The sequence below is a fragment of the Acomys minous genome (genome assembly GCF_964271855.1).
Source record: "Acomys minous genome assembly, chromosome: 12".
Classification (NCBI taxonomy): domain Eukaryota; kingdom Metazoa; phylum Chordata; class Mammalia; order Rodentia; family Muridae; genus Acomys; species Acomys minous.
Genome location: NC_140493.1, coordinates 10736564 through 10749578, shown reverse-complemented (window position 1 = coordinate 10749578; position 13015 = coordinate 10736564). Strand labels below are relative to the sequence as shown.

General features: G+C 40.8%; 1 protein-coding gene across 4 annotated transcripts in view; it reads left to right on the top strand.

The window, feature by feature from the left end:
* Nucleotides 1–13015, top strand: part of CNTN1 (contactin 1) — a 302283-nt gene that overhangs the window by 219279 nt on the left and 69989 nt on the right. For all 4 annotated transcript variants that reach the window (XM_084750668.1, XM_084750670.1, XM_084750669.1 and 1 more), the window contains exon 15: nt 966–1086. In XM_084750668.1, coding sequence (XP_084606794.1) covers nt 966–1086 — 121 coding nt within the window. The remainder of the gene's footprint in view (nt 1–965; nt 1087–13015) is intronic.

Here is a 13015-nt window from a genome sequence, read left to right as displayed (position 1 = left end):
CTCCATGCATGCTCGTTAGAAACCAAACTTACAAAGAAATAACCTAACATTTCACATAAACAATACTCACACGTGAGTCTCAAACCAGGCCATGAATCACCCTATAATCCAACTAAATTTCTATGATTAGAATAGGAAAGAATTATTTGTGGATAATAGGAAAATCAAAAATCCGTTTAAAATTTGAATTTCCCAAATTCAATCACACACACACACACACACACACACACACACACACACACACACACACACACATTCTTAATATTGGGAATGGTCTTAACCAATACACAAATACTTGTGTAATTTATAATTTGCTGACAAGTTACGTTCCACTGGAATGACTATTCATTTTCATACTTCTGTAAGCTTTTAGCATCTTTGTAAGATGAATTGTTGAACACCTTGAATTTTGTCAATTTACTCAGCTTTCCAAAACTGACTCAAGAGTTCACAGCCATGAAACACTTATTTACTCACATTGATAGCACTAAGATTCTTAGACGCTGATGTTTTCCTTTAAAAGAAGCAAAGTAAGATTATATGGATTGGATAGGTTATATCTCAAAATATGTAGGGATGTATGTACACATATATGTGCAATGACAATTAGTGAAAAAGGACATGAATTTAAAGGAGAGTGGGTGGGTACATGAGAGAACTTAAGGGGAGGAAAAAGGAGGGAATGTTATCTCAAAAAAATAAAAATAAAAATGGTCCTGATAAACCAGCTCCATCCTTGACTTCCCCTCACTGTTGCTATCTTATGAAATGCCAAAGACAGCATAGACAAAACAGCCTGAAGTTTGGTTTCTTTAGTTTTCAACTGGAAAGCTGAGGGTAGAGCGGAAACCAAACAAAGACCTGAACTTGGCAGGTCTATCACAGCACCAGCATACCTCCATATCCTAAATGCGGTGTGGTTAACGGAAATGCACTGACTGAACGCTTGATGCTTTTGCTCGTAGCTCGATGCCAACGGGGAACTGCTCATCCGCAATGCCCAGCTAAAACACGCAGGGAGATACACGTGCACCGCACAGACAATCGTGGACAACTCCTCGGCTTCAGCTGACCTCGTTGTAAGAGGTAAGAGTTGCCAACAATTCAAATAAGAAGAAACCCAAAGGTATTTTGACGGGCGTAATTTGAACCATCTCCTGGTAACTCTGGACACTCAAATCTTCTTGTGTTTATAGCTTAGTTCCACGCCCCCAGAAGTGTTTTTGGCTTCCTCCACACGGTTCAGAAGGGCATATGACAGACAAGTAGTAAAAGCACTAATTCTGTTTGTGTCGCTGACTGCCTCTTTTCGAAAGTTATACCACAAGCCTCTTCCTGACCGTGTTTAAAGCTAAGCATGCCCCAAGCTCATTTCCTGCTAATGCGTTTCAGTGTGTGGTATAGTACAATTACCGTTTAGTTTAATTGGGAAAAACATTGTTGGGCACTACTTACGTTAACCACAAATGTGATGCATTCATCCCGACTGTCTTTGAATTAAAATGATTGAGGCAGTACCACGTTGCTGTTTATCACTTACCTCGCACCACTGCTTTTGCTGGCATAGGTGATGCAATGGAGAATGTGATGGGTTACATGTGTGTGTGTGTGGCAGATGTGGTCTCTTTGTCCCTCTGCTGTGGAGGAGGATGACATGAAAAGAGAGATCCCTGTATCCCTTCAGTCGCTGCTTTCACTGCCTGGACAAGGAAGGCTTTCCTCTTAGCTAAATTCCGTAGGCATCTGTGCGCTGCCAACTGACCATTCGGCCCAACGTGTTCACATTGCTCATAACCAACTCCGAGACACAGCAGCCCACACAGTGCCCCACTCCTTCCACATGCGTTCTATGTTCAGCATTCCTCCAATGTTCTTTCTATACCATTTGCTGCCCAAATTTTAGCATCCTCCAAGGCCTGCTCAAGTATTAATCAGTTTAGAATTCCTCTGATTGTCCATATAGGAGCTCTGCTTTGACCCTTTACATCAACCTGTGCTTAGCTACATTGGTGTCTACTATAAAATCCATATGTGTTTTGACTAATATTTCCTAAGTTACATAAGCCTTTGAAAATTGTATGACTCCTTTTTATTAACATGTTATTATTAATTTTCAAATTTTGCTCTTTTCATCTTTTAACATTATTATTTAAGTGCCCAATTTGTATGACTATTTTTTGAAAATGAGACAAATAGTATTAAAAAGAATAGTTGGGGCTTCTTAGAGTGAGTGGCTCTTCCAGGTCCATATGGACATGATCCCCCAGTCTTCCACCCTCCTGAATTCCCATCTGGAACAGTGAAAACTCAGGCCCACATGAAACAATGCTGAAAAAACCCTCCCAGTGTCCTGAAGCAAGGACCTGGCTGAAACTTCTCTATTTACATGAACTGTTCACTCATTACACCGATCGTCTATTGCAAATGACTAAAGAAAAGCCCATGTCCACACAATCCTAACTTAGCAGGACTTTATGTGGGTTCAGCCTTTCTGCTTAGAGTGTGTTGTTATTTGAAACGCTGACTAACTTCAAGAGTTATCAGAGAAAGTGCTACTCTCCTTTCTACCCAGACACTAGCTACAAGTCCATTTTCAGCAGAACCCTAAACAAGGATGTGATTAAAACCACTTATCTATCAGAAAAGTAAGAATGGAGGTTACCCAAGGGTTCATGTTACAGAGCATGTACACCAGTGTCCCCATGATCGTGAAGAGCTCATTGTGGTAATATTCATTATACACAGTGGAAGGTGTTTTACGTGCATGCTTAGTAAAGAATAATCACCCATTCTGCATATTTTTAAATGCCCAAAACTAATAAAAAGATGCTATAAGAGGTAATATGTGGACATTTAAAACAGAAACTTTTTTTTCCTACAGCAAGTTTTGCTTCTAGGTAGAAATGTGTCTGGCAAGAGCCTAGCAAGAGCACTCAGGAAACACGTGGTGCAGAACTAAGGCTCTGACAGTGACCAGACGCCACGTCAGGGAATGGGTGGTGCTGTTTGCTCCATGCAATCTCCTCAGTTGCAGCTGTTCCGGCAGCAGGCAGGCTTGTATTGTACATACCAAGAAGTAGGCAGACTAAGATCTTCGGAGCTAGTTTGTACCACAGGGTAGACACTGTAGACCCTGTAAAGGCTCCATATGTTTGGATGAGAGAATGAAGGGATGAACAGTTCTCTGGATTGCACCGGGTAATACTGATGATACTTTTATTGACATATCCATCTAATTGTACTTCTGCATCTTGGCGAGGAAGGCATAAGCTGTGCAACTACTCATTTCATGGAAAAGTAAAAAGAAACAAAACTAATAAACTCCAGGCAATGAAACAAAAGGCATGCTTAGAATGTAAATTTGAGTCAGGCATGATGGCACACGCCTTTAGTTTCAGCACTTGGGAGGCAGAGGCAGGTGGATCTCTGTGGGTTCCATGCTAGCTTGTTCGACATAGACTGAAAGCTGCATTCGGAACACCAGCATGCACTCAACATTTTAATAACCAACACCCATTTCTCAAAGCATAGTGGAGTGTGGCAGCCCACTGTTACCTGAAGTTTTGCTTTCTGTAGTCTCAGCTACCCAAGGTCAATATGTTCTAAATGTGTTAACTGGATAACTTCATATATAAGCATGTAATAGACTTTAAATACTATATTCTTCTGGGCAGCATGATGAAATCACATGTCCCTCACTCCACCCTGCCTTGGCTGTAAGTCATTCTTCGGTCAGTGGGTCATACTGTATAGCCCATCCATCTGATAGTCGCTTAGTACTATTTGATGTATTCAAATAATCCTTATCTTACTTAATAACACTTTGGAAGCATTTTGGTCAGAAATCATCTCCCTTGTTTTTTGACATAGTCTCTCACTGGCTTGGGAATCTCCACTTAGACTAGACTGGTTGGTCAAAAGGCGCCAGGGATTCACCTGTCTGCTTTCTCATCTCTGGGATTATAACAGTGTTTCGCTACTCCCGGACTCTTAGAGCGGTCCCAGAAATTGACATCAGTCTTCAGATTTGTGCCCCAGTACTTTACAGAGTGGGTTCTATCTGTAGCCCAAGCATATGGATATTTTCAACCAGTATTAGCTCGAAGGAAATGAATGCAGAGCAGAAAATGTTGGAGCCCCACAACTTGTGTACATTTGCATGTGTATGTATTTGCATGCCTTGTAACTACAATGAGCGAGTGGAAGTATCTATGAAGCTTTATGAATGAACTATGTAACAAAGAATAGAGCATGCCTCTTATTTTTATTTTAAATTAATTTTAGAATGGAGAAAATCAATTACATCTAAATACCTTTCTGTAGGTCCATTTATCATCGCCATAACACAAGACCAGAAGTAGCATAGTGTATTCAGAAAGGAGTTTTATATAGACCATGGTTTACAATGTTGGAAGCACGATGCTGTCACTGGCTCAGCTCTCCTGAACACTGAAAGGCACACATAACATGGAAAATAACACACACATCATCTCACTCATCTGCATGCCTAACTCACATGGTGAGACTGACATCAAAGCAAATGGAAAGCAGCACCTTCAGGGACCTCACACTAAGCTAGGTTTTGTAAAGCTTCCACCACCAGGAAAACAAACTTCCTACACATAAAGCCTCAGGGACCCACACAGACTAGATCCAAACTGTAGGAGCCTCCACACAAACAATGCAGGAGAATGTAACATCACATCTATGACATGGAATGTTCTGCTCAGAGAAACCTGTCCTGCTGCATAACAGTTAGGCCTGAGGGTCAAGGAAAACAGCACCAGAGTTGACTCAAAGCAGCTCATCAAAATAGGCCCAGTATTTAGTCATGGGACTTCATCTTTTATCAAACCAGAGCTTCTGTAAAAACTACAGAACTTAAATGTATTTAAATACCAATTCTACATTAAGTTGCCCAAGGAAGAGACCAGAAAAAGATTGTTCAGAATCTGATCCATATGCTCTACCACAAGCTCATACAGAATAGGAGTTTTCACTCATTAAAGTTGCCTTTTCTGTCAGGTCTATTTGTTCTCTGCCTGTCTATATTGGAAATATCCCTGCTGAGGTTTATGCAGGAATGGCAATTATCTCTACGAGTGGCTTTGTGCTTCAAATAGTATGGTCCCAGAAGTTCAATACATAAAATTCAAGAGGTGGGTAAAGTCTGGCAGAATGAAAACCTTAGTCTCACTGAGACAGAGAGTATTCTACTCAGCTCTCTAATGACCACAACAAACTGATAAGTGAAACATGAAATTATGTAAAACAGGGACATCAAGTAGCTAAGGAAGCATGTGACAATGAGAGAGTCAAGAAAAAAAATGAAAAGCAATACAACTCAAGGCCAGAGTTCAGAGTATAGTGATTAAAGCAGAAGTTAAAATATCATGCTGAAGTTATAAACGCATTCAGAGTCAAATGGCTCAAAATGATAAAGTATAAAATTCAGTGCATAGTGAAAACACAATCATTGAAAATAAAAAGTCCATTGTTTCTCCATTTAGTTTCTGTCTTGATGATCTGTCTATTGGGGAAAATGGGATGTTGAAGTCTCCCACTATTATGTTAATAGTGAGGCAAAGTGTGATTTAAGCTTTAGTAATGTTTCTTTTATGGATGTGGGTGCTCCTGTATTTGAGGCATAGATGTTCAGAACTGAGACATCATCATGGTATATTTTTCCCTTGATGAGTATAATATCTCTTCTGATTACTTTTGGTTGAAAGTGTATTTTATTAGATTCTAGAATGGCTACTCCAGCTTATTTCTCAGGTCTGTTTGCTTAGAATACAGTTCTCCATCCCTTTACTGTGAGGTAATGTCTACCTTTATTGCTGAAGTATGAGGTAATATCTGTCTTTATTGCTGAGGTGTGTTTCTCGTATGCAGAAGAATGATGGGTCCTATTTTTGCATCTATTCTGTTAGTCTGTGTCTTTTTACTAGGGGAGTTGAGTTCATTGATGTTAAGAGATATTAACGACCAGTGGTTGTTAGTTCCTATTATTTTGATTTTGGTGGTGGTAAAGTGTGTGTGTGTGTGTGTGTGTGTGTGTGTGTGTGTGTGTGTGTGTGTGTCCTTTCTTTTGGATTTGAGGGTGTGTGGTTATTTATTTCCTGTGTTTTCTTGGGTATAGTTACCCTCCTTGGGTTAGATTGGGACAGATACTATGACTTGCAGCTGGACTCTGGCATAAGAGCTGTGAGTTGTATAGAAGAGATGGAGGATGGAAGGATGCGGGGGGGGGGTTGTCAAGAGCTGTACAAGGAGACTATCAAGGCAAACCCATGGGGTCGCCGTCACAGACTGACGCACCAACCAAGGACAATGCAAGCAGAAGCCCTAGACCCACTGTTTGGGTGTAGCCAATGGACAGCTTATTCTCCACGTGGGGGATTGAGGGAAGCAGGGTACTGCCTCTGGCAAGATTTCTGGTGCCCAGGATTTGATCGCTGCCCCTTGGTGGAGAAGCCCTGTGGGAACACAGAGTAGTAGGATGCAGACTGTCTGGATGAGACCTGATAGGCTGTGGTCAGACAACGCAGGAAGGAGGACGCCCTCACACACACCTGTCAGAGGTCTAGGGGAGGGGAATAGATTGGAGGTGGAGATAGTGAAACAGGAAGATAAGAGTGAGGGGATTACAATACTGGTGTAATATGAGTAAATTATGATTTTAAATAATTTAATTTAAGAATATTTATCATAAAAAATCCAACAGGCAAATGAGGCAGCACCTCAGAGACAGATGAAGGATTGGTTAGAAAGCTAGAGGTTACATCTTGTAAAACCATATTCTGACATAGAGAATCAAAAGCAAGTCATTAAAAAGACATAAAGACACTGAATATGTAGCAGAATCTGTGGCACGCATTTCTGGGCTTAGCCTCTTTGGGAGCAGAAACAGGAGGATGGCTTAAATTGAGAACTTTGACACCAGCCTTTCAAATACCGCTAGAATAAAACTCAAACATTTTTGAAAAGACATTGAGGATATAGTGGCGAATTCTTATTTTTCAATGGAATTAACAGGGAAAAAAATTAAGCAAAAGTAGAGAGAAACAAATTCCAAGAGATGATGTGGACAATATTGAAAAGATCAAGGACAACTAGGGTCTCTCATGTTTAAGCAGAAGGTGAGTCTCACAGCCAAGCTTTGGGCGGAGCACAGGGAGTCCTGTGGAAGAGTGGGGAGATAGAAGGGTCCAGAGAGGACAGGAGCGCCACAGGAATGACCAACAGACCCAACAAATCTAGGTCCCTGGGGGACTGGTAGAGACTGATGCACCAAAGGACCATGCATAGAGAGGTCCTAGGCCCACCACTTAGATGTAGCCAATAGACAGCTCAGTCTCCATATTCGTTCCCTAGTAAGGGGAGCAGGGGCTGTCCCAGACAGTGGATTCTGTTGCCTACACTTTGATCACTTCCACTTGGCAGGATGCCTTCTCATATCACAATGGAAGAGAATGCAGGCAGTCATGATGAGACTTGATAGGCTGGGGTGGGTTGGTAGGGGAGAAGGGCTACCCCTCTCTGAGGATTAGGGGAGGGGAATAGAGGGAGAAAAGGGAGGGAAGGTGGCACTAGAAGGAAATGAGGGAAGGGCTATGATTGGGATGTAAAATGAATAACTTTTTTAAAATAAAAATTAAATTAAAAAAGAATTACAAAAAATAGGTAAAAACAAATTGGACTTCAGAAAACTAAAATTGGATGCAGTAATAATACCAGTAAAAAGAATCTCCTTTTTACAAAGATACTACAAAATATGAACAGTAGGTTATTTGGTAACGATAACAACTAGATGACTGGGGAGGATGGCCCACAAGATGGCCTCCAGTGACCCTTGTTTCCTCGCTCAGCAACCTCAATGTAAGCTCAGCCATGCTTGCTTGCTCTGTGAGTCCTCAGAAGTGATGTTTCAAGATCAGTGGGAAATCACATCCACACATCACTACACCTCCTCTGGGGGTCAGCGTGTCTCAGTCTCGGGGCTGAAGGCTTCCATATCAGAAGGAGCTATCAGCAGCCTCTTGGAGATGTCCACAAGAGGAGGAAATGCACTTCCCCAATACCCCATGCTAATTTACTAGGGATTGGAGTGAGCCATCCAGAGCATAAGACTGTTGTTGGCAACTTGATTGTAGCATTCAACTACCCAGAGAAAGTGATCAAGAACCATTCATCTCAAACATTAAAGAATGATTCATCCAACAATGCTGAGAGAGACAGGAATGCTTCTCGTCTTTAAGCTACTGGGCTTGGGGATAATTTGTTGTACAGCAATAGATGTCTAATACAATAATGCAGTATGCCTGATAACAAAGGCTATGTCAAGACTAGTAGACACAGTTCATTGCCTATGAAACCAAATGACCCAATATGATACTGGACAAAAGATGTGAAGAGGCATCTGACAGATGAGAACATGTAGAAATTATAAATACGCATATGAAAAGTATCTCACATGATGAGCCATGAAGGAAACTCAAATTGGAAATCCAGTGAAATATCACTGCGGACTCATGAAAATGGCTACAATTTTAAAATGATGCAGAGACCGAATCGTTCACATCTCAGTGCAGGGACTGTCAAGTGAGCAGCTGTGCAGAAGTCAGTGACTCCAAGAACACGGATGTTCTCACCACATGATCCGGCCACCACACTCACGGTGTTTATCCCATAGGCATAAAAGTTTGTTTGGACATAAAATATGCATGTATTATAAGAAAGTGAATAGGATCAGAAGACAAGCACATAGATATATAAATATATGTATACAAGTGTTCATAGCATCTTCATTTATAAGGCTGAAGCCTGGAAACAACCTAAATAGCATTCAAGACCAAGCCCTGAAGAACCTAAGCTACAAACTCATAGGACATTTCAGGTTGCTTCATCAAGTGAGTGAGTGAGGTTTGAGAGCCATCCTTGGGAATATCTTGAGAGAGGTGGGGGTGAGTAAATACAACCTTACTTGTTATCAGTTATTTTTCTATTTACTGCAACAAAAATGCCTTAAAAAAAGCAAGAGTTCTGGGATACAGTCTATCATGATGGAAAAGTCATACTATCAAACATGAAAGGCATCTTGGTAGGAGCAGGAGGCGGCTGGTCACCATGCTTCCACAGCCAGGAAGAAGAGATGGATGGGATGCTCAGCTAACGTGGGATGCTCAGCTAACGTGGGATGCTTCTGCATTCAGTTAAAGGAGAACATCCCACCTCAACAGCCTAGTCTAGATAAACCTTCCCAGGCAAGCTCTGAGGCTCTGTAGCCAGGACTCTAGGTCTTGTCAACGAGACAACCAAACCAAACCATCCAAGTACTCATTAGGAAAAAGGCAAGTTACCGATTTTCTGGTTATTTAGGATTTTAAATGGAAGAAATCAATAACTCTGTATATTTGTGAAGGCAATAGGGCTCCAAATCTTTTAAGTTTTGTAAAAATTATTTGATCTAAGTAAAAAAAATAATTAAATTTCTGTGGTATTTGACATAAATGTCCACTTGACTTCAAGATTGTCTTATGTCTGATTTAACATTATTAAATAAGCAAGTATGGATTTATATTAAAATTATTATTAAAGCAGGGGAGGCTGAAATTAATTAAAGGAACTTCTAAATCAGTTTCATCATTAAAAAGCTGAGAAGAATGGGCACAAAAATTTCAGGTAACACACATATCAAATGGGAAGTGCAGGTATTAGTGAAACTTCATGCTGGAGGTGTGTGTGCATACACATCTATGCAAGCATGTGTGTGTGTGTGTGTGTGTGTGAGAGAGAGAGAAAGAGAGAGAGAGAGAGAGAGAGAGAGAGAGAGAGAGAGAGAGAGAGAGAGAGAGACGGACGGACAGACAGACAGAAAGAGAAAGAAAGAGAGACAGAGACAGAGACAGACAGATAGAGACAGACAGAGAGACAGACAGACAGAAAGAGAGGAAAGAGAGGCAGACAGAGAGAGACAGAGGCAGATAGAGAGAGAAGGAGGCAGAGAGAGAGACAGAGACAGAGAGAGAAGCAGAGAGAGACAGAGAGGCAGAGAGAGACAGACAGATGGAGACACAGAGAGGCAGACAGACAGAGAGGAGAGAGAGGCAGACAGAGAAAGAGAGACAGAGGAGGAGGGAGACAGAGGCAGATAGAGAGAGAAGGAGACAGAGAGAGAGAGAGAGAGACAGAGAGGCAGAGAGAGACAGACAGATGGAGACACAGAGAGAGGCAGACAGACAGAGAGAGAGGAGGGACAGGCAGACAGACAGAGACAGAGGCAGAGAGAGAGAGAGACAGAGGCAGACAGAGGGAGACACACACACACACACACACACACACACACACACAGAGAGAGAGAGAGAGAGAGAGAGAGAGAGAGAGAGAGAGAGAGAGAGAGAGGATGGATGGAAACCTTGGCAAGAGATAAACATATAAAGGCAAAAAGATCAGTATCCAGATAGAGTGAAACTAAAGATGTAGCTTTTCAAATACTTGGGGCAGAAAAATACTCATTCACCTCAGATACTTGGAGGAGAGCCTAAGTTTTCCACTTGCTTTGGCCAAAGAAATTCTGCCACGGAGACGGAGGAAAGGTTCTGTCTCATCAGCCTTGCAGGACTGAGACAGCAAAATGGTCCTTGCTGCCCACACTGGCTGGAAGGAGGACCAAGCAGACGCCATCCTCAAGCATTTTGACCCAGCTCCACACTAAGCCACAGTTACACTGGCTATTAATAGCGAAGCTGGCCCAGAGCTTAAGAATCTCCCTTTCTTTCGAGAATCAACTAATTCAGGGCAAGAAAACACCACTGAGGCCAGCTCTCGGCAGTGCTTCCTGCAAAGGCTAAGCTGTGGACAGGAGTCTGACTGTGCTCAGAATAAGGCCGGAATGTAGAAAATAGCTGGCTGTTCAAGACTGGAACCTACTGTTCTACTTTATATATTTTCAAAAACCTCAAGGAAAGATAATGTTTCCAAGTACCACTGTGATTTAAAAGAAAAAAAAAAAGCATTAATGATGTGGAATTTTATTTCTCAGTGTTAGTTGTATGAAAATGGCTTACGTTCAGTCTCAGTCTTTGAGAAACTGGTCAGCCTTTGTTAAACTGGGATTTCTCATTGCTCTGTGGTTGATCTGTGTTCAAAGTTTCATTTAAAGGACGCCCCCCCCCCCATAAAATAGTCAAGAACCTCAGCAGCCTGTGGGTGTTCGATCTCCATTGCAGTAGTCAGACAGGTTTTGCTGCTGTGTGTCCTTACTGGGCAACATTGCCAAGTTACGCTAAGGAGTATGCGAACCGCATCCATTTCAGAGCAGGCACAGATGACAAATGGCACCTAAAAAGTCTTGTAGGTAAGTAAAGGTCTTCTTTAGAAGATAATTTGAATTATGCTGACAAGTAACTGTTTTTGTAACTCAATTCTTTATATTATGATGATACAGACTGGGAATATGAGATAAAAGGCAAATAGATAGGATAGCATAACTTAATGCCTATGATTCCATGCTATATTGTGGTGGATACATCACCCAGCATGTATCAGCTGCTATGGTTGCTATGGTAATAGAGGTACTTAGTGGTAGCGGAAGGTTTGAATCAAGGCAGTCTGATTTCAGCTATCAGTGCAGACTGAGTACCGCAACACAATAGATTGGAACACTGATTCAAACACAGCTAGTGAGATAAGCAATCCATATGGAAATTCAAACAGAAAGCCTTTTCTATTATTTTTAAAAAAATGTTTCTTCTACAGAAAATAACCAAACATGTTTGACAGCTTCATTACTGCCCATGAGCTATGTATGACTGACCTAATAACAAAGGGAAATTCTGGTACTTTAAAATACACCTTTCAACTATGTAGCCTAATGCAGTTATAAACACAATAGCAAAAATAGTAAATACATCGTATCAGGTGGTGCTTTGGATTCATTTTATAATCTTCCCTTTGGCCCCCAAACACTTAATTTACATTTTGAGCTGTGTTTTCCTATAGTTTTTGTTTTGTTTTGTTTGTTGTGTTTTGTTTAAAGTCATAAGGCTGGAAAGGTGAGAGTGTATACTGTTCTTGCAGAGGACTTGAGTTTGGTTCCCAGCATTCATGTTAGTTGTCTCTTAACATCTTAGTACTCTTGATGTGTGCAGCAGCACACAGCCACATAACTATACACAGACATGCACATATACATGTAATAAAAGAATAGTACTTTAAACATCAGCATTTAAAGAGAGGGAGGGAGATGGTTCCGTTGGTAAAGGGCTTAAGAATCTCAGTTCAATCTCCAAATTTTACACTTATAAATCCAGGGCTGGTGAATTATACTTGTTATCTCAGTGCTGTGGAATCTCAGAGATGGAGCCCTGGGGTTCACTGGTCAGCCTGCATGCCCTAGTATATGAGTTCCAGGCCAGTAAGAGACCCTTTCTTTAAAAAAAAAAACAAATAAACATGTCCTCTCTATTATATATGCACATTGCACACAGGTGTACACACACACACACACACACACACACACACACACACATACACACACACACTCATTTAAAATGTTTCAAATTACAATGTACAAATCTAGGAGACTTTCCTATAAAATTTCTCACATACTGTTCACAATATTCCCGTGATGGGTAATATTGGGATTTTTAATATCATTTCATTGGCAAAAGGATTTTTTAAAAAGTTTCTCAACCATCCCATTATAACATCAGGACATCGCAGATGCTGATGTTTCAAATTCAAGTAATGAATTCACCTTTCTTTCTTATATATTAAACTTTCCCAAATGAACAAATCAGTCAGTGTAACCTTGAAATGTTAATCCTTATCAATGTTGGGATGTGTTCTTTGTGTAAACTTAATCAAATTATTCTCCTAAGTGCTATGAGTTATTCATAATCCCAAATTAAGATAAATAGTATAGTACTAAGTTATTTAAATTAATAATTTCATTAACATCATCTCATTCACATTCATTTTCTCAAACAAAAGAAGACAGAAGAATCAGATT